Below are 21,682 nucleotides of genomic sequence, written 5' to 3' on the forward strand. Positions count from 1 at the left end.
GTCGGATTGTCACATCATTATATTAATATTTTATAGCACTTGAATAAATATAATAAATTGTAAAAGTTTAATGAATTTAATGTACTTATCCAGATAAAAAATAATGGTTCAGACAGACAAGGTGGGGGACACAATTCAAACAGCAGAAGCAGCACAGCAGCATGATAACCCAACCCAACCTGCCCTTTTCTTTTTTATTCTCTGTAGTTTTAATTAGAGTTAATTATATGTTTAGTATTTTAATTATTATTCTTATTATATTTTGATCATTTTATTATTTTTATTTTAAAATTATATTTAACATTATATTTTGATTTTATGTTAGTCACTCACCGTTAAAAAACTAACAGTATCTTAATATATAATCATAAAATAATATCATACTATTATTATTTTTTTAAATACTACATCAATATTTCTATTAATTTTTAACGATAAATTATCAAAGTTAAAATTAAAATGTATAATTAGATATAAATTTAAAATATAAAATAATAAAATAATCAAAACAGAATAAAAATTATAATTGGAATATTAAACTTGTAGTTTAATTTTTTTAATTATTTCATTCCTCCAGACCCACCAAACAATTTAAAGCTAACTTTAGCCTTAACAGTTTGACACCACATTTCTCTCTGCCTGCAACACCCCCCCCCCCCCCAAATTCATCACTTTCCTTGCTTTCTACACTTTCAACTTTGAAACTTTGGTTGAACCCAGAACCAGGAGGCTTTAATTCTCAATGCAAGGAGACGCCGTTAATGGCGGTTCTGAAAGTGGGTCAATGTCAACTGTGTCAAGGGAGGATAACATGATGGTCTCCTCTGAAGATTCTTCGTGCCCCGATGAGTATGAATTGGAATTGGGTCTTGGCCTGAGCCTTGGTGGTGGTGGTTCTAAGCTGCACCAGGTTTCAAAGACTGGTCAATATGCCAGGATTTTGACTGCTCAAGATTTCCCCCCTTCATCTCCTTCCCCGTCATCGTCGTCTTCGTCTTCGTTTTCTTTAAGTAGAGCTAATGTCACGGCCGGAACAAAGAGGACTGCTGATCCTGTGGCTGCTGCTAATGGATCTAGGTATGCTTTAGTTTTAGCCTGATTTTATGATTCATGGTTCCATTATATATATATATATTATAGCTCTATTTAGTTGAGTGGATTGCTTTACAATGAATACAACAAGATCAGGGAAAAGTGAATTAGGCTAAGCATATTTCTTGTACGATTTATTCATGTAGGAAGGGGTTGCCAAGGGGAAACAACTTAAAAGAGTTAGATTATTTGATGATTAAGTGTGGATTTGGGATGCTTCCACTCTCGTTTAGATGGATCATGTTAGTTGCCAACAGACTGCTTTTAGCTTATATTGTTCCTAATGGTATCCGTGTTTGATTTTTCTTTCGGATACATTTTTGGACATGGTTTAAGATATGATCTTCTTAGAACCCCAAATACATGGGAAAAGTGTTATAATGTCGAAAATATTCGTTCCATACCTAAGTCTCAGCTAGCGATCTATGTCTGATAGATCTCAGTTGTCCTGATCTTCGATTCCAAATTTGGTATACGCTCTGCTTGTTGATCCAATAATCGGCTTAGATACATGGTTTAATCACTGAATGATTTTTACGATTGATAGGATGGTCTTACTCTTACATATAAGAATGATAATAGAGTTGATCCTAATTGTCTTTTAAACAACTTGGTAAGTTAGAAAATAGGTGATTGTTGGATTCCTGAGTTCTTGAACAAAATTGTAAGCCGAAAATCAAATTATATTGGAACCTATACGTGTGGTGCCATATTAAGTGGGCTCCATCCAAAATAAGCCAATATCCATGCCATCGAGTCAGTTTAATTTGTGCCATTTTTCTATGGTTTTGGTACCTCGTTAGTAGCTTATAGCTTATCTCTCTATTAACATGCTATTGAGTTCTGGTTTTTGAACTGTTGATTTTGTTTGAGTTCAAAACAGTCAAATCGCGGGGTGGCCTCCTATCAGAGCTTATAGAATGAATAGCATGGTTAACCAAGCAAAAGCATCAGTCACTGAAGGATTTAACTCGACAATGGAGAACCATAAAAAGGAGACCTCGATGGTTGAGAACAGCACCACTGGCTGCTACCATAATAGTGGTAATACTAAGCTCCGGAAATCTCTGTTTGTTAAGGCGAATATGGACGGAATTCCAATTGGAAGGAAGGTCGATCTGAATGCCCATGAATCATATGAAAAGTTAGCAAAAACGTTGGAAGAAATGTTCCTTGAAACCACCCCAAGTGTCAATTCAGCAGGTGAGCTTTACTAATTTATTTTGTTTTGAATTTAAGAAGACGAGTTAAGTGCTCATTTAGGTATTGACCATGCGGATGTCCGGATGAGTATGATTTTCAAGTATTGTGTCAAAATAGGAGATGCTAAACCAGGAACATTTTAAAGTTTAGAAATGTTAAACCTAGTGGAATTAGAGACGAGCTGAGATTGAAAAGGCTTTTGAATTCCACTTTAGAAGAATGTACTATGATTTTTCTATTAGATGATCTTCAAAGTATGTTTCTCTTACGAATGTTTGTCTTGCTTTTTGTGATAAGGATCAATAGCGCTGCAACGTGATATGACAAACAAAATGGCAAGACCTTCGAAACTGCTAAACGGATTTTCTGATTTTGTGCTTACTTATGAGGACAAGGAGGGTGACTGGATGCTTGTCGGAGATGTTCCTTGGGAGTAAGTATAATTTCAATTATGCATCTCACTTTACGTATTTGTTTCTATGGTCTCAATCAATGGTGTTAAAGTTCCGTTCTTATTGTATTTGTTTCTATGGTCTCAATCAATGGTGTTAAAGTTCCGTTCTTATTGCCTGGACTGAAAACCAGAACGTGGGATCCTCGTGACACCTATTTTATAGGCGTACGAGTTTCTTTAGAAAAGAAACAAAGAAAATTCAAAGTACGCATTTATAAGATACATGTTGCGATACTAATAAAGTTTTCAAACATAAATTGTCGATTAGTTCAGGCTTTAGGATAAAGCTGGGGAGGGTTATAGGAAAAGCTTAAAATCTTCATACATGTGCCTTTCCTCCAGTGCCCTTGAACTTGCTTTGAGAATAGAAAGAGAATTCCATCTCCCTAGCACTCATCGTTAATGTTCTCGGATTTGATTCAGGATGTTCCGTAGTTCGGTGAAGAGGCTTAGAATCATGAGGAAATCCGAGGCCACTGGATTAGGTACATATGCTTATTCATATTCATATTCTCTTCCGACCATGTTTCCGATGCCTTTCCCATTCAAATAACTAACTTTAATTCATAATTTACAGCTCCAAGATCACAAGAAAGAAACCAGAGGCAAAGAAGAAAGGCCATATAGAATGTGATTCTAACAAATCCCACCATGAAGATGAAAAGGGCATCCGTTGCAAAATACAAAGCAAAGCAAAAGAGAAGAAATACAGGAAAGTTAGAGCAGTGTGAAAATGCCTCTCCGTTTGTTTCCATCATTACATGTTTTTGTTTCAATCTCAATGATCGCCATAGATTTTTAGTTTTCAATGTAATGTTAATACAAAATAAAAAGGCTACAAAAACCCTCACCAACTCTTGAAATCAGTTTGGGTTCTTTTACCCAATCCCCATCTCATCAAAGATTAATTACCATAACGCCATTTAATACTGAAACAGTGGAGTCATGCAAAGAAATTGACAGACAAACGTAGGGCTACAAAACAAATGGGCATTTACAAGCAAAATTTGGGTGGTGGCAAAAACAGGAGAGCCACCAAATTGAAATCTTTATAAAAACACATCTACGATATACACAAAAACTTTAAGCAGTTTTCATTTTCCCCCGTTATTTTCAAGTGAAAGTCTCTGCTGATTGAATCTTCTTATTGCTTCGGCATGGTCCCCATATACGGATTGTATGATCATCACTGGCTGATGCCAACATCAAAGGCCTTTTAGGGTTCCAGCTGACACTGTTCACTGTCATCGAATGCCCCGATAATACCTCAACGGGTGTAGAACTTTGTCGATTCCAGATATATACCTGCCAATATTTACATAATGTAAAGATTTAATGCACTTCACTACAAGTGTATAAGCCGAGGTTCATGTGCATTTATGCACGAGATAGAAATAATAAAATGACACTTTTAGAGACCACCCCCCCAAAAAGAGGCCCTCAATAATCAGGAAAATCGGTATGTACACGAGGAGGATTCATTTTCTACCCTTGACCTCATCTACTGAAGAATGAGATTTGGAGTCTGGAGACCGGACACTGGACCAACTATGAACAGAAAGCTGGCTCGCTAAGTGCTAACTGGTGGTCGGTGCTACACATAGCATATCCCAATATTGGGATCTTAGTTAAGATGAAGTAGAGGGGAAATGCAATTGGACCTAACTGGTTACCATATGGCTGCCCGGAATGCCAAACATGACTAATAAATACAAGTGATTCGAGAAAAGGCACAACAAAAATAAGTTTACGACTAGCTAAACATGAACTACAATGTTAATGTAAAGCATATAAGCATACCTGTGTGTTCTCGCTACCACTGGCAATAAACATGCTATTGATCCCACCAAAGCAGGACCGTATGACATACTTGTTTTGCTTGTGTCCTGTGTACTTTAAAGGCTTTGCCCATTTTCCGGCAACATCCCGCAGATGTATCTCTTGGCTATTCAGGTTGACAATAAAGAACTTACTGTCCATGGAAACTGAAAGAGATGTGATTGAATGCTCCTCTAAGATAACTTGTTCAGCATTTGTCCTCAAATTTAATATCCGGATTTCTTTGTCTGAGAATATGCTGATAAGGTTTTCACCCTCTGATGTAACAGCAAGATCCAAAACCTTGGGCATGCGCATGCCCCTCCATGCTTTCATCTCAGTCCCATCACAGTCCCACATACAGATGCCTTTTTCAGGGTCAGAACTCCCACAGACAATTCGCTTTGAGTCGGGAAACCAAGCACATGAGCTGACCGTGAAGCCATGGTCCCCAAATGTATGCTTGCAAGTGCCTGTTTCTACATCCCAAAGCTTGAGAACTTCCAAGTTTCCACATGTGAGCAACTTTGTGTCATCTGGGCTCCAAGCCACAAAGGACACGGGGTTCTGATGGCTTCGGAGTGTGTGTTTCATTGTCAGCTTATCATTATCCATAACCTAAGAAATTAAGGGAGACAAAAAATTCAAGTCAAAACACTTCAAAAAAGAAACTCAGAGATCAAGACCAGAAATTAGGTACCTGTAAAATTAATATAACATGTACATAGACATTGAAGACCATGGTCAAATATATAGTAACTTGAGTCACATTTCTTAAAAGATTGATGCTTCCTTGAAGGGGAAATATAAAATAAATCGAATTGACTCAATCTTAAAGAACTAAAAGCAAAGCAGAACATGGTATGACAAAGAGAACAAACATCAACAATATCAAACTGATAGATTTCATTTCATTTAATTCAAGTTTGGTAAAGAGACATTCAGGAACGGACTCCATACACCCCTACATGAAAATGCTCATTTCCTGTTTGTTTCAGTTCTTCGAATAAAAACAAACTAGACCTTATTTGCAACCCCCTCACAAATGATAAAGGGAGAATTGATGAGTTGTTGGAGTTGAAGGTTGGTGATAGTTCATTCAATGTCTTGGTGCATGAAGTTGATCCTTCCTTCAAACCTAATTCTTGGGTCCCTGAAGATTGCGATATTTCATTTGATCTTATTCCTCCTATTGGATTGTGATGTTTCGGCAGCAGTATTCAGAGGTGTTTTCTAGTTTGGGGTTGTAATTGTTGGTTTTTATTTGACTATGTTATCTTATATCAGAGATAGGGTTTGTCTTAGGTCGTTTTGTTTGAAGATGTAAGATTTCTAGGTTTTTGGTTTGTAATGGCATATATTCCCGTATGAGGGATCGGTGTTACCAATTGTACTTGGTTTACTATTTAATAAAATATGAGGTACTCTTTTCTCCCTTCCAATGTTCTTCAACATACTCCTAAGTATGTGGAAGAATACGAAGGGAGTTTTTAATGAGACCTCCAACTTCTATAAAAAAAAAAAAAAAAAAATTGCAACCCCCTCGGTGACCAAGTAAAAAAATTGGAAAAGGAGGCATTACGAGTTAGATGCACCCCTAGGCACTATATGTAACTCCTATCATGCTATTCTAATTTATTATATCTCACTGCAACACAACAAAAACAATATTCCAAATCTTCAAGATAAAACAGCCGAGGTACATGCATACAACTATTCAATAAAAAAAGTGTGCATCTGTCTAAATGCATAAGCAAAAAGAATATTGTACCTTCCATATAATAGCTGTACAGTCACTTGAGGAAGAGGCTAAATGCTCTCCATTATTTGAAAATTGTATAAACCAAACTTCATTGCTATGTGCAGTCAAAATCTGCAGACGTAAGACACAAAAGGGGCCATGATAAAGCTCAAACATTCACAATAACAAGCCAGAACCAGGCAGTTGAAAAGGGAAACTCAAAAATTGCATGTTTCACAATGTATAAATCAGCGCAAAGGGGAAGTAACTTGTTAAATGTTCTCATCTTAAGGTGGGAGAAATCATCTTAAAGAAAGATCGTAAATACCACTGTATTCTCAAATAAAAGAATGATCTAGTGGCTATATATCAGTTGTTAAACTGAGAATTTATAAGATATTTTAGTGAAGGGCACCACACTGAAGTCATTCTTCTCAAAAAACTGCATAATATTATTTATTATAAGCTTTCACGCAACCATAATTTGAAATTCTAGAACCATAGGCATAACGCTTTGACTCCCTTCAGGTCACTCGAAGTATAACAACATAAATTGACAGGAAGTTGTACTCATAATGTAGTTTATAGATAAGATTATACATGAATTTACTAGATAAAAATATAAAGGAGTTTGTTTGTTCCTTTAAGGCGTAAGCAAGTTTCGCAACATAATGAGGGCAGTTATTTTGGTTGCCCCGGTATTACAATAAGAACAGTAATAGCGATAAATCACCAACATATTGCAATATTATGCTCTTTGGCTTCTCTTCATTGCTCCAGTATACCATAAAAATAAAATATAATACCTTTAAATTTCTTATTTGGTTCAACACAATAAACTGCAATCTTGACAAACTGTTTCCACCACACCAAGCCATCATCTTAATAGAAGACAAGCAAATATGGTCTTGATATGCGGGTTCCAATTAACAAAGAAAAAAAATATACAAGTTATGGATAACTTGTAAATTCATCAACACCTCATGGTTTAATACCAAGATGAGTGAATGAATACATAATATTCCAAAGTTGAAGTATCATTACATGGATACAACAGGCTGAATCGTCATTAAAAGAAGCTTCATGTTAGCATTTAGGATATTGGCCTCTAGTCTTTGTTCCACCAAATCAGAAGCTTATTGTTGTAACATTATCAAATATGTAGATAGTAAACATTTAAAAATTTATAAAAGTGACACGTAATGGTCGGATTTAATGGCCTTTATGACATAGTCACCTAAAATTATAAAAGAGAAAACGTTAGACACTTACTTTTAGAAAAAAAATCTTTAGGCACCTAAAGTTAACTGTATAGTTTGGGCACTTATTTTTGCATTAAGCCTAAAGATTAACAGAAAACACCATATTACATATCCAAACTGAAACATTGTGTTCATAACTTTGCATCCCCTTTTTTCTTCATTTCTCGGAAAGTAAATAGAACCTATGATTCATAGTACGAATAAAGTATTGACTGCAACAAGAAGCATACCTGAACTGTTTCTGTTGGTATCTGATCTATGCCACAGCAATGATCCTCATAAAGCGAAACTGGATCCCGGGAATTATGATATATACACGACTCAATTTGAGCTGTTACGCTAGTTTCAACCAGATGTTCTAATCGTCTCTCAGGCAATACAGTTGGCGGAGGAAGCTGTTTCCTTAGCTCCATAACTAACCTTTTTCGCAGTTCACTGATAACATCTTCATCTAACTTATCCATATCTTTGAATGACAGTATATTATAAGCTAATTTGTGAACTGTTTCCTTGCTCATGTTTAAGGTGGGAACCTGTTTTTGCAAAACTGACAAAGCCGAAGAATCATCCCCGATATTCAAATACTCCAGAAAACACTGCTTAAACACAAGAAACAAAACTGAAGATCGTGTATCATCCTTCACATCCTTAATTTTATTCACCGTATCAATACAACCATCCCAATCTCCACTGAGTATTTGTGATTCCAACAAATCAAATTCGGCAGATTTATACCTAATACCAGACTCTATTTCCAGACAAGAAGCAGACTTATTGTATCCAGAAGAGTATAAGCATTGAATTACAACTCTTAAAAATTCGTGCTTATTTATTAAACCTTTAGAGCCCAGTGTGGTAGGTGAATTCTCCATTGACTTCTGTTTAGGGAAATATTAATGCGTACGGATGAACCTTCTTGTCTTCTAAAATCCAAGATGCCCATTTCTTCTAATTGCCATCAGTTTCCTATACCATATATAATCCAGTCAGTCGAAAAAATCGTTCACAACAATCTCAAATCCCTGCAATATAAAATGTAAAAACAAACGCGCCCACGCACACAATCATTGTAACAAGCATAAGGAATTATAAACCAAATAGAGTAAACTATATAACAGTAATTCAAAAGCCGAAGTAAGGCTTAGCGTAGTGGAAGAAACCTAGTGCTTAGCAAACCTCAAATATGCCAAGCAAAAACCCTTTTACTCTTTTACTTTCTTTTATTCTTCTTTTAAGGAAGAAGAAACTAAAACTAAGAAGCAAATACCTTCCAAAACTACAAATGGAACTTTAAGAAAAGAAGATGCTTCCATAAACAAAAGACAACGAACGGACGCAAATATTTCCTTTTTCAAATGTTACCAATACAGTTAATCACACAAAATAAAACAACCAAATTTGAAATATATATTTAAATAACAAATTAATTCAATTAAATAGACAACCTTAAAAACTGCAAATTGAACTAACAACCCAAAACCCCAAAAATTTAAAAACGTGTCAAGATTGATAAAATACGAAGAAAAAAAACATTAAAGAGTGCTTTGTTAATTAAAAATAGGGTAAACTGCGTACGGAGAAGGGAAGGGATAAAGTTGTACGTACAGATAGAAGGAAGAGTTGCCGGCGGTGACGAAAACAATAATCGGCGAGGAGAGAAGAGAAAACGGAAAAGATGAGGTTAAGGGTAAATTTGGGAATAGGGTCCGTTTTGGTGGAAAAGGGGAGGATTCAGCGGCGGTTATTTTCACGGGACTGATGACGTACGGATGAGAGTGCTTTGTTGATTAAAAAGGGTAAACTACAACTATGGTACCCCCAAACTATCACTATTATTCCGTTTTTATCACATAACTATTTTTTATTTTAAAATCATACCTAACGTTATGTTTTTATTTCATTTTGATTCTTTTGCTGTGAAAAATTAACAGAACCGCTGATGTAATATTTAAAAAAAAATCATTGACAATGTGATATTAATTTATGGTGACACGTCAATATCACCGTTAATTTTTTAACGGTGGGTAACCAAAATTAAATTAAAACATAATGTTAGATATGATTTTAAAACAAAAGTTAGTTAAATAACTAAAACAAAATAAAAATGATAGTTGAAATATTAAACGTGTAGTTTACCCTTAAGAATAAAATATTAAAGTCCACCTGATTATAACCGAGGTAAGTTTTTATTTTTGTTATCCAACTTAAAATAATATAAAATGATAACTTGAATTATCAAAAAGTTATAAAATAATGATAGTTAAGTTTGAGGATAAGTTGATGCGATCACTATTATGGTTATCCAAGTTATCAATACTAACAACTTGTTTACCCTACAACCATGTGACGAAGGACATGGGAAACAAAATATTGAGACTATAGAGAAGTAAAGCAAATAATTGGAAGTAACTCATAAGCAGGCCCGGTCCTGACATTTTAAGGACTTTAAGTTAGAAGATGATGACAAGAAGGTAAGTAGGTCATATCTAAATTTCTCCTATCATAAAAATAGGGTCCACTGAATTATCATATTTTCGAGTTTTTTAAATAAAAAATTATGTTTAAAAATATTTTTAAATTATTGAGACCCATTAAATTAACATATTTTAGAGTATTTGAAATAAAAAAATATATTTAATTTTTTTTAATTATTAAACTTAAAAAAAAAATTATTGGCTCCTAGCGTCTCGACTACCATGTGTCCTTTATATTTCAATCTTTCAAATGAGACATACCAAATATCTTACAAAACACATGTCAGACTACAAAGACTACATGTACATAATGGGTGTTACCGAGGAATATTGGATTAAATTCCATAATTGTAGGTATAAAATAAAGTGGTTAATTATGTTATACGTGTTATAGATATTAAAGTATAGGTATCATAAATTTAATTTATAATTTGACAAGGGACATAATTATAAATGTTTAAAAGATTGACTTAATATTCAATCTATATAATTTGATGAGGGACATAATTATAATTATTCTTATCCCGTTGAGAGTTTTTACGGTAAGAGAAATCTATATTTTTTAAAGATAAAATATATTTTTTGTATAACTACCGGTATTCGATTTATTAATCTACTAATTTGAACAAATGTGAAGGCGATTCTCCCAACCCAATTTGTTATATTAGGAAAACGTCAAGATTCGAACCTCTAACATTACTTAAAGATTCTAGTGTCACATCTTATTAGACCAACTAATTATTGGTAAACTATATTTTAATACACTGTAAACAAATAAGAACAAGTATGTTTGATATTATAGTAAATAAAGGTTTATTTAATAATATTTTTTAAATAAGGGTTTATTTGAATATATATATATATATATATAATCTTATTTAATATTGCAAAAGATGTATTTTTTTAATAGAAAGAAGGCATAAGCCTTTTACATCGATGAGTAAGGTCCCTCAAATAAGGAGGTCTATTAAGATCTCTAGAAAGGATAGTATAGAGATTTTGTGATGGTTATGAAAAGACGTTGGTCGAGTCATCTGGTTTGATTAACAATTTAACAAGCGAATTAACGATAAAAATTCATTTTTCTTTTGATAAGAATGAAATCAACAGTCCAATTAAGCAGATTTGAACATATATAAGCCTTTTAATAATGATTAAACATTTTCGTATAATAAATATTCTAATGAATTACATATAAAAAAACACGTATTCATTTTTTATGTTTTTCAAATCTATAGTTTATTTGCCGTAAAAATATAATCTATCTATTTAATAAAAAATATAATTATAAAATTAATAACATATTGCGAGATAACTAAATAATAATGAAAAACCTTGATAATACAAATATCAAGATAAGCAAACAAGGTGGCACGTGCCTTAGTTAAACTCGCAATAACACTCCTAAATGGACTACATGAATTCACCCAGCCTCAGATGCAGTGGCAAAAAGGGTATAAAATGAAAGCACTAGCTTAGTTTAGTCTAGATTAGTTCTCCTCTTTTAAACAAAATACATACATACATACATACATACATACATATATATATATTTATCTTATTTAAACGCTATAAATATTTAATTTATTTAATAAGATATTAAACTATTATAATCATATCTAATGCATACTTTTAATGATAAGAATTTCAAACAAATTTAAGAATTAATTCTAAATGTTATACATAAAATTGTGACGAAAGACATATCTATTTAAATCAAATATCAGTGTAAAAAATAAAAAATATCGATAAAAATAAATTGAATAATTGTATTTAATTTACAAATTAAAGTACAGTTAGTTTTCAAAATATACACAAAAATACGTCATAAGAATTTTTTAAATTAGAGGAATAAAAATTTAGGATTTTTACTTGAAAAGGAAAAAAGAAAGTTCCAAGTGACGGCAACAAACGGCGCCACTTTTGTCGTTTTCGTCGGTGCGTTACTACGGCACGCTTAAGAACAGAGCGTTGTAGACAACAACAATCAAATTTCCGAAGCAATGTTTATTCATTCCGTACTGGATTTTGCTAAGCATACACATATTTTAATAAAATAATGTATAAGCTAATTTTATAATCAACTAAGCACACTGTTACCATTTATTTTTCTTATTCCAAATACAAAAAGGATTTTTGATCGTAATATATTTGAAACAAATATTAGTTCTTAAAATATTCGTGGAATTAAATTAATTTTCGAAATACTTTTGAAATATTTTGATTACGAATTCGAACACAGTTAATAAATCATTCAATTCCTAGTATAATTGAATTTGTAATGAAAATATTTTAAAATTATTTCGATAAATAATTTGGCTTCCTCCTTTTTTTTTAAATGATCTTTGCTTCACTGGTAATCGAAAACAAACGTAAATAAAAAAAAAAAGTAGGGGGTAAAAAAGCTTAATCCATACTTTGTTCCAGGGGCAGACCTTTCTAATTTTTTTAATTAATACAAATATCACCTCTAATATTGTGTGTAATGGTTGCTCTTTATTATAAGAAAAAATTAATATCCTATTTAAAATTAAAAAAAGAGATCAAGCCCAAAAACCAAACCTTAAGTCCATAAATCAAACTCCTATTTCCAGTTTTGTGGGATACAGCAATTGACAACAGATTAGATCGAATATTCGAAGGCTATGAAAACTGAAAACCTCGATTGAAGATTAGAAGGGCAACCGTAAACCGCCGGCAAGGGCTAAGGGTTGTGCCTCTGTGGAAATTAAAAATCTCGATTGAATATTAGAAAGACAACCGTGAACCGTCAGCAAGGGATGTGCCGCTGTGGTCTTATGGAAACTCAACCCATCTTGGAAAGACAAGGCCGCAAGGGCTGCCTCACTGTCTTCCTGGAGCGATTGAACTTTGAAGGGGATGCCGACAGTAATCGATTGAACTTTTGAAAGGTAACCTCTGAATTTTTTTATTGGTTCCACCTCTGCTTTGTTCTATATTTGACCTTATGAATTTAGTTTGTCATTGAATGTTCTTTTGTTCTCGTTAGACTCTTAATTTGACTTTAAGTGCTTAATTAATATTTGAATTCGGTTATTAAATATGTAGTTGATCTTTTAATTTTTTGGACTCATTTGACTCTTAAATTTAACATTACGTAACTAGTCCTTGAATTTGAAAATAATCCCATACATTAATAAAAAGTTAATTTTATTAATTTTTGTTTATATGACACATTTGATCAATCAATTAATGTAACATGTGTTGATATGTTTGAGTATTTTTTTTCATTTGTAAATTTAATTTGAGTTTAGGGAAATTTCATCCCACCTGAAATCTAATTTGATATTTGAGTAAAAACTTACACATGATCTGATACACACATATAATTCTCTTTTTTATTAGGTAAATAGGAACTTAATTAGAGAATTTTTACCATAAACTCGGACTTTACCTTATCCTTAAAAACCTAATCTAGTCCGAACTCAAATTATTTTTATTACAAAAATCAATCTTATAAAGTCAAACTGTAACTCATCGAGTCCTAATTGCATGCACATCCATGGTTCATGTACCAACCAAGTACTTAATGTTAAGGTCAATAATTCATTTTCAAAGACACACGACATTCATTAATTGACTAGAGGTGTGACACATAGATTAAATTTTAACATAAATTAAATTTTATTTATCATATTTATTCTTTTAATTAAATAAATGGCTATAATTTTTAATCAAGAGACTTGAGTGATTAAGGAATTTTTGTTGTCTTTTGAGATATCGGATTCGAGCACCACGTATGTAAGGTGTATGAATATTCATTATCAAATGATTGAGAGAATTTTTAAAGAGATACTACATTGTATTCACCTTATACTAATAAAAAATAACATTTAAATATGAACTTTCAATTGTTTCGTGAGATTAAATTAAATGAAATCAACTTAAGATGAATATGTCAACTTGATATTGTAGTTGTAAATCAAAATGTATAAAGTCGAAAAATCATCCTTAACATCTCATTAAATAGTCATTTTAATGTATAATATTTTTGAAACACTTTACTTTTCCATATTTTTATTGTTAAAATAATGATTATTTGATGAAAATCTTTAATCAACTAATAATTACTATTTATTAATGATATATCATAACATCACGTCATTAAATATAATGTCAAAAAAAAAATAATACACATCATGATGTGACACAATGACACGTTAATAAAAATATCATTTCAACTTTTAGTATTTTTGAGATATAATTTCGTAACGTGGTATTGTATTAATATATGTATTATTTTTCTGATGCGATGTTATATCACGTTAATAATAAATAATAATCTTTAATTGATTAACGATTTTTATTTAAAGAATGAGTATTTGATAAAATTAAAATGTTTAAGATTAAAATATTTAAAAATATAAATTAAAATAATTATATAATAAAATATTAAAAATATTTTTTAATATTATATTTTAAAAAATATTATTAAAAATTTTACCTTTTTATATTTAGATAAGAATGAAAAGATTAAAAAGTTTAAAGCTTTTTACTCGTATTAGTTTTAATTATTATTCGTGTACAAGATACAATTTTTGATATATAATTATTATGAAAAAAAAATTGAAAATCAACAAAATATCTAAGGCGAAGTCAAGGAAAATAGGATGAGAGTATTCGCGGTTGCTGTAGATACACTGGGAGCAGAGCAATAAAAGCACGTCCAACCTTCCCCCAATCTCTCACTCAAAATTTTATTTATTTCTTTGTTCACTCTCTCTAGTTTTATACACTCATTCCAAATATCTTTTCATTATTTTCTATTTTCCTCGCTACTTCCAGCAGATCCCTCGTTTCCCCCCCCTTTTTTTCTCTCCAGAAAAGAAAAGAAAAAGAGAAACTCTTTTCGCTGCATTGTTGCGGTTGATATTTGCCGCGTTTCGTGGATCTACAATCGCGGCGAGCTGCATTTTCTTAATCTTCTCTTTTTCTAGGGCTTTTTACCCGTTGCTTTTTAATTTCATTTTTTACCGCTCGGCGCAGTAGTGTAGCAGCTTCAGTTTTGTTTGGTTTATGAGGTGTGGTGTTTCGCGCGGAGAATGCGACGGCGGATAATGGTCCGGTGGAACCTTAGGAATCTCCGGTGGCTGTCCGGCGAGGCTCCAGTTGGTATCTGTTTTTGACGATGGTTGTTTTGGACTCTGGTTCGCCGAGAGAAGATGCCTGATTTGACTCTGTTCCTGTTGCTTTTTGTTTGCTTACTCAGCTTTCTCTCTTGTTCCTGTTTAGGTATAACTCTTTCGGGATACTTGCTCTTTTCTTATGTTAAATTTATTTATTTATCTATTTGGTTTGCTAAGTATAGTAGAAATGGAAGAAATCAGTGGCGGATCTAGAAATGTAAGAAGGGTCCAAAAATTTAATTTTCTTTTCTTAAAAATATTGGTAATGCAAAAATTGTAATTTTTTTCTTTTTTCCTTAACCCATTAAGCTAAATTTAACCACTTTTCCAAATTAATGGATGCACTTGGCCCCTATGGGGGCTTAGTGCATCCGCCACTGGAAGAAATGTGGAGAAAATTCCAGTTCTACTCGAGCTTTAATTTCATTTGGAAATAAATTAAAGGTCAAAACATCATATTTTATTAAGCTAAGTAGACTTTGCCTGGTTCTGATTGGCTCTCTTATGGCTACTTATTTATCCACTATAAAGTTATCCCTTTAACGCACTTGCTGGCCTTTGCCGAGAAAAATGTAGAAAATGCTTTGCTTTTTGAATAATCGTTTAGTAACCAAAACTAAGTATCTACAAGTCTCCAATTTCCCCGTTCCCTATAGTATTTCTTAAAGAATTGGGAATTGGGGGAAAAGTTAGATAATTGATCAGTATTTTAGCCCATTGAGCAATATATGATCTGCTGATTTACTGAAAATGATGTAGTTGAATTTGCTTACATTATGTCTCATATGTAAATATATACGAGTTTATTTCATTGTGGGACTATTTAAAAGGGAGTATGAGCGTTTTCTATCTTATTAAAATGTTTTTAGCATTTATTTTGGGTATTTTGAGTAAATGGTCAAAATCTGCTACTCTTGGAAGTGTTGAAATCTTTGTCATAATTATCGAATTTGTTGTAAACTTGTAATATACAGTTATTTCATGGTACATGCAAATCAATTGTTTTGATGTTCCATTTTGGGTTTTATCGACAATTTTTAAAGTATTTTTTATGTAGTCCAATTTCAAGTTTTGTACTAAAGAATATATTCATTTGATATTTATAGTTTTGAAAATTTATGCTTATATGAATACAAAAGATTGTGTGTTGAAGATATACTGAATAATAGTAATTTTTTATTAATCAGGTAAATACCACAATTTATATGACATATTCAATTGTTGAAAGAAAATGTGAAAAAAAATAAATAATCATGAGAGAAGAGGCATCGGTAATTTATTAAAAGAATAAAAAAGTAATATAAAAATAAAAATCTAAAAGAATAAAAAAGTAATATAAAAATAAAAATCTACCAGTGACTATAGGTATGAGTTGGTATAGACTGATACAATTGATATGTGCCAGTTCTAAAACGGAAACGTTATAGTGCCGGTACAAATAACACAAATTCAAATACATATATGGACATTTATCAGTATAGTGATTACAATAACTATGGCTACTGAAGGAAGATTAAATTATGTTCTATTTTATTTTACTTTTGTTTCAGGGCTGCAAATATTCTTGTATCCATTACAACCAGTGCATCGGTTGTCTGTAGTGGAAACAATAGTTGACCGCGGTAATCATTTATTTCCTTGAAATTTTAATGCAGTCGAACAAAACTCTTTTGATTTTTCCTTTTGTCTAGACTTGAAAGAATCTATCATGTCCAAATAGCTTGATGTAGATATATTGAATCCATGAAGAATGTTAACAGAAGATATTTGAAGTAAAAGCATTTTTGGGTGATGTATGTTTTTCTGTGTCCTAGTCCACTGAACTTGCGCTGAGCCACTTTGGCGAGTATAACACATGACTTAAAATATTCAAAGACGCATTTGGTTTCTACTTCTAGCTGATGGATTGGCTCGTTCCTGCTAAAAAAATGTCACTTTTGACAAGTTTGTGATTTTTGTTATACGGTTGTCTATGTTCTTCTGCCTACTAATTGTTAGAGCTGAAAGATTAAGGATCTTTGTGTATTCTGTTCAGAATAGGAACTCTTACCGTTTATACATGAAGGATGCGTTAGTTATGAGATATGTTCTCACCTCATTGCATCTGATCTTTAGAAAGCTTAAGTGAAGCTGCTTCTTTTTTGTCTGATTCCTATTCTTCTTAGGTCAATTTTATCTAAAGGTTTTCGGATCCTCCTATTAGTTGTTCTGGTATATAGCCCAATATGCTAAATTCATGATTTAAAGAAAAACAGTAGCATACAAGTTATCTTCCCGGTTTATGTAGATTTTTGGTATAGGTTATTGGATGACATTTTAAAGGAATTCTAACTTCCTCTTTTTGGATAAGTCATTCTAACCTCCTTTCATTATTGTGCATTATTGCTTCTCATACGAACTACCAATAAGGTTGCTTCTATCCTAGCAGCTAGGTCTATTTCAATGCGTGGACTATTGTCTCAACCAAGATCACCCCAAGAACATGTTAATCCTTCTTTTGGACCTTCTACTGCACCTGTGCCTTCTCCTATGTATCAAGGTACCTATTGCAATCTGTTTCCAACGCCTTGCTATTGCATTAATGCTTCTACATGGCTCATGTATATTGCTCTACAGTTCCTGTGTCTAGCCCCAATAGCCGCGTGACATCCAGACATCATCATCATGGTGGTCACCGTCGCCATCGTCATGTTAAACCTCGAGCAGATGCTCCATCACCTTCAGAGCAAGGTAACATGTTATGTGCGGTGCCTTAAGCAATGTCTAGAGGAGTAGCCTACTGATGCTCGGTTCCTTTTTTTTTGCCAAAAGTAAAACTAATTTATTTAAACTTCAACCTTAATTGACGGGTCTGCAAAACTTATTGTTAGACTTGGGGATTATGGTGGGGTTTGATATGTTCATTCACATAAAGAGCATTTTTGAATAATCAATTTGTCTTAGCATATGCCTACCTTCACATGGTATGATGTGCTTGCATTTTTAAAAAAAATGTTTTAAAACACCCTAAACGCTTATTTTTCTTCTGTGGTTTTGATAATAAAACTTTGTCAGGTTGCGATCAAGTTTGTGTGGAGCCACTTACTGCTACCCCTTTTGGTTCACCTTGTGGCTGTGTTTTCCCAATGAAAGTCGAACTTCTTCTAACTGTAGCTCCTTATGCTGTTTTCCCTGTGATGAATGAGCTAGAGATTGAGATTGCTGCAGGCATATATTTGCAACAAAGTCAAGTGAAAATAATGGGTGCCACTGCGGATACTCAAAATCAGGAGAGAACATTGGTAGAGATTAACTTGGTTCCACTTGGAGAGAAGTTTGATAATACAACAGCAGTTCTTACATATGACCGTCTTTTGCATAAAAGACTATCTCTAAATTCAACTCTTTTTGGAACATATGAGGTGGTATCCATCAGTTATCCAGGTGGTTATCTTCGTTTCATTTTTGTTTTAAATAACTTATTGTCATGCTATTTTGTTGCTATGTCATGGTTGTAATTTGAAAACATGTTTTCAGGAGTTCCAGCTTCACCGCCGTATGGTCATATTCTTGGGAGTGGTCCAACTGGAAGTACAGGAGATCTGCCAATCACAGCTCATTTTGTTAGCAAGAACCAAAAGATGAACATCAGGATCATTGCGATTATTGTTTTATCTGCTTTTGTGCTCTTTTTGGTTTTTGCTGGAGCAATCTCTGTCCTTATAAAATGGAGGAAGTTTGGAAGACCATCAAATGCTGTTGGTCCGGCGTTTCCTTCCTCTTTGAACAAAAGATCTGGTAGGTTAGATAGTGAGCTTTATGTTTGACATTTAGATTCTGTTACATGGAATTGCAATGTGGGTAACTGGTTTTCCACTATTGCTGTTTAGGCACACATACAACCCTAAGCTGGTGCATCTTTATGTTTTTTCAGTTACTACAACAATTGAATCGTAATGGTTAATCATCCTTAAAGCTGTGAAGTTGGAACATATGATAATTGGAATTTTGATGGCTGGATCTAAACTAGTTATATTTCATTGTTGTCTGTATTGACTATTTTGATATGTGAAATGGTAATATATGAAAATCTGGTCTTTATGTTAATCCAGGCATTGGTTCTATCTTGTCAAGCAGTATGGCAAGCTCTCCATCAATGTCACTCATTTCCGCCATGGCTACTTGTTCTCTCCCAGTTAAAAAGTTTACACTTGTTGAGCTTGAGAAGGCGACAAACAATTTCAATTCAATGAGGATTCTTGGTGAAGGAGGATTTGGACGAGTTTACCGTGGTATTATGGAGGATGGAAGTGAGGTAGCTGTTAAGTTACTTACTAGAGAGAATCAGAATGGGGATCGTGAATTTATTGCGGAAGTGGAGATGCTAAGCCGATTGCACCACCGTAATCTTGTCAAACTTGTCGGTATATGTATTGAAGGATGCACGCGCTGCTTGGTGTATGAACTTGTTCCCAATGGAAGTGTGGAATCACACTTGCATGGTATAGCTTATCAAATCAGCCATTGCTTTGTCTGTTTGGTTTATTGGACTGACTGCTTGTTCAATATGGTATTTTGTATCATGTTAAGAAAGCTACCTATTAACTTTTTGTCCAGAAAAAAAATAAAGGAAAAGAAAGCAAAATGCACTGTTAATCCCTACCTATATTGCCTAAGTCACCTACTGTTGAATTTGCTTATAGATTGACCTTTAATTCAAGTTTTCTTTATATAGTCTTTGTATTGGTGGTTTAGGTGTTGACAAAAACCAAGGACCTCTTGATTGGGATGCGCGGCTGAAGATTGCCCTTGGAGCTGCTAGAGGATTGGCTTATCTTCATGAAGATTCTAACCCTCGAGTGATTCACCGAGATTTTAAGGCTAGTAATGTTCTATTAGAAGATGACTTCACATCAAAGGTCTCTGATTTTGGTTTAGCAAGGGAAGCAACTGAAGGAAGCCAGCACATTTCGACCCGCGTCATGGGAACTTTTGGGTAATTATTTGTCATATGATAGCATTAAATTTCCTTGAAACGTCTTTGCACACCACTGCATTTCCTCCGATTTACTGGACAGTGAAAATATCTAGTATTGTACATGTTAATTCATGCAAATTTTATGGACTGATCCGTGTTAAAACACTTGATGATATTATTATGTTTACAATTTCTTATGTCTGAAATCTTGTAACTCCTATGTCTTCTGTCTGATTGCTTTTCAAAATATTATTAAAGGCGAAGTTCGTGAATTTGCAGGTACGTAGCTCCTGAATATGCTATGACAGGGCACCTACTTGTTAAGAGTGATGTTTACAGTTTTGGGGTTGTGCTTCTTGAGCTTTTGACTGGAAGGAAACCCGTGGATATGTCCCAACCTCAGGGACAGGAAAATCTAGTAACTTGGGCGCGGCCTCTTCTGAGCAGTCAAGAAGGTGTACAGCTGTTGGTGGATCCTTCTTTGGCCGGAACATATGACTTTGACGACATGGCTAAGGTGGCATCCATTGCTTCCATGTGTGTTCACCCAGAGGTGACTCACAGACCTTTTATGGGTGAAGTTGTGCAGGCTCTGAAGCTTATATACAACGACACCGATGAAACTGGTGCAGATTGCTGTAGTCAAAGGGAGTCTTCTGCCCCCGAATCAGACTTTAAAGGAGATTTTGCCCCTTCTGATAGTAGTTGGTGGAATGCTGGCGAGGTCAGCCCCCGGTTAACTTATGGGCAGTCATCATTTCCTTTTGTCACAATGGACTACAGTTCTGGTCAACTTGACGAGATGGAGAACCGACCGTATTCAGCTTCAAGTTGGGTCGGAGATGGAACGTCTTTGCCAATAAGACACGGTAACAGATCAGGTCCATTAAGAACGGTTCGAAGCAAGGTAAGCTATCATACATTAAGAGGGAGCATAAGTGAGCATGGGGGACTGCTTCCAAGGCGATTTTGGAGCGATGCCAATTGGGTTTGATTGAGCATTCCTTTTTTAATTTTTGAAATGTAAGCAGTCGATGGTAGTCTAGCATATGGGGGATGTTGATTGAGAAGCAGAGACCCGGCGTTGGCTACTTGTTTTTCTTGATTCCTTACCATTCAGAAAAATGGAGATGTAAGTTGAAAAACTTGTTGGCTGCTTTTATGGTTATTTGGCAAAAAGTTTTAAATTCTTGTTATCTAATGCCAAACCCAATCCAAGGGCCACATGTTCATTTACACATTGTCTTGCTAGCTAAACTTAATAATATTCAGAGTCGATTTATCTTATTTACACTCGTAAAACTGACAAGCCTAATTGTTCACAAGCAGTTTTAATCGTTACTGTTATTAGCATAAAACTAATACGAATAGTTTAAACTTAATAATATTCCGACTCAGTTTATCTTATTTATACTCATAAAACTGACAAACTTGATTGGTCACAAGCAGTTTTAATCGTTACTTTTATTAGCATAAAACTAATACTTTTTATAATAATTATGAGGTAATATATGTTTAAAAAAATTAATCACCG

At 33.6% G+C, this 21,682-nt stretch overlaps 3 protein-coding genes across 9 annotated transcripts; 2 read left to right on the forward strand and 1 right to left on the reverse strand.

Annotated features, from left to right (window-relative positions):
- The first annotated feature begins 701 nt into the window (after window positions 1-701).
- Window positions 702-15,961, forward strand: LOC120161281 (auxin-responsive protein IAA11-like). 3 transcript variants are annotated; one of them, XR_005519470.1, is made up of 5 exons: window positions 702-1,077; window positions 1,976-2,295; window positions 2,593-2,786; window positions 2,836-3,147; window positions 15,951-15,961. XR_005519470.1 is itself a non-coding variant. In XM_039171557.1 (5 exons), exons 1-5 carry the CDS (start codon window positions 743-745, stop codon window positions 3,374-3,376), a joined length of 903 nt encoding a protein of 300 aa, XP_039027488.1. In that variant the 5' UTR covers window positions 716-742; the 3' UTR covers window positions 3,377-3,536. The 3 variants fall into 3 exon arrangements, 1 of the variants encoding a protein (XP_039027488.1); XM_039171557.1 differs by lacking the exons at window positions 2,836-3,147; window positions 15,951-15,961 and adding exons at window positions 3,173-3,234; window positions 3,327-3,536 and having other exon boundaries at window positions 716-1,077; window positions 2,593-2,728; XR_005519469.1 differs by lacking the exon at window positions 15,951-15,961 and having other exon boundaries at window positions 2,836-3,166.
- Window positions 3,853-9,290, reverse strand: LOC120161280 (WD repeat-containing protein WDS homolog). Of its 3 annotated transcripts, none has more exons than XM_039171556.1 (6): window positions 9,176-9,288; window positions 8,483-8,536; window positions 7,801-8,117; window positions 6,339-6,440; window positions 4,550-5,185; window positions 3,853-4,054 (listed from the first exon to the last, which is right to left on the reverse strand). In XM_039171556.1, exons 2-6 carry the CDS (start codon window positions 8,511-8,513, stop codon window positions 3,863-3,865), a joined length of 1,278 nt encoding a protein of 425 aa, XP_039027487.1. In that variant the 5' UTR covers window positions 8,514-8,536; window positions 9,176-9,288; the 3' UTR covers window positions 3,853-3,862. The 3 variants fall into 3 exon arrangements, with proteins under 3 accessions (XP_039027487.1, XP_039027486.1, XP_039027484.1); XM_039171555.1 differs by having other exon boundaries at window positions 8,409-8,536; XM_039171553.1 differs by having other exon boundaries at window positions 7,801-8,536; window positions 9,176-9,290.
- Window positions 14,788-21,383, forward strand: LOC120161279 (receptor-like serine/threonine-protein kinase ALE2). Of its 3 annotated transcripts, none has more exons than XM_039171550.1 (9): window positions 14,788-15,297; window positions 16,742-16,813; window positions 17,617-17,730; window positions 17,808-17,921; window positions 18,246-18,614; window positions 18,708-18,968; window positions 19,283-19,672; window positions 19,926-20,166; window positions 20,428-21,383. In XM_039171550.1, the coding sequence occupies exons 1-9, from the start codon at window positions 15,228-15,230 to the stop codon at window positions 21,140-21,142; spliced, it is 2,346 nt and encodes a 781-aa protein (XP_039027481.1). In that variant the 5' UTR covers window positions 14,788-15,227; the 3' UTR covers window positions 21,143-21,383. The 3 variants fall into 3 exon arrangements, with proteins under 3 accessions (XP_039027481.1, XP_039027482.1, XP_039027483.1); XM_039171551.1 differs by having other exon boundaries at window positions 17,620-17,730; XM_039171552.1 differs by lacking the exon at window positions 16,742-16,813 and having other exon boundaries at window positions 17,620-17,730.
- Window positions 21,384-21,682: the final 299 nt, after the last annotated feature.

Source organism: Hibiscus syriacus, unplaced genomic scaffold, assembly GCF_006381635.1.
Source record: "Hibiscus syriacus cultivar Baekdansim isolate YM2019G1 unplaced genomic scaffold, ASM638163v2 tig00111398_pilon, whole genome shotgun sequence".
NCBI classification, from domain to species: Eukaryota; Viridiplantae; Streptophyta; class Magnoliopsida; order Malvales; family Malvaceae; genus Hibiscus; species Hibiscus syriacus.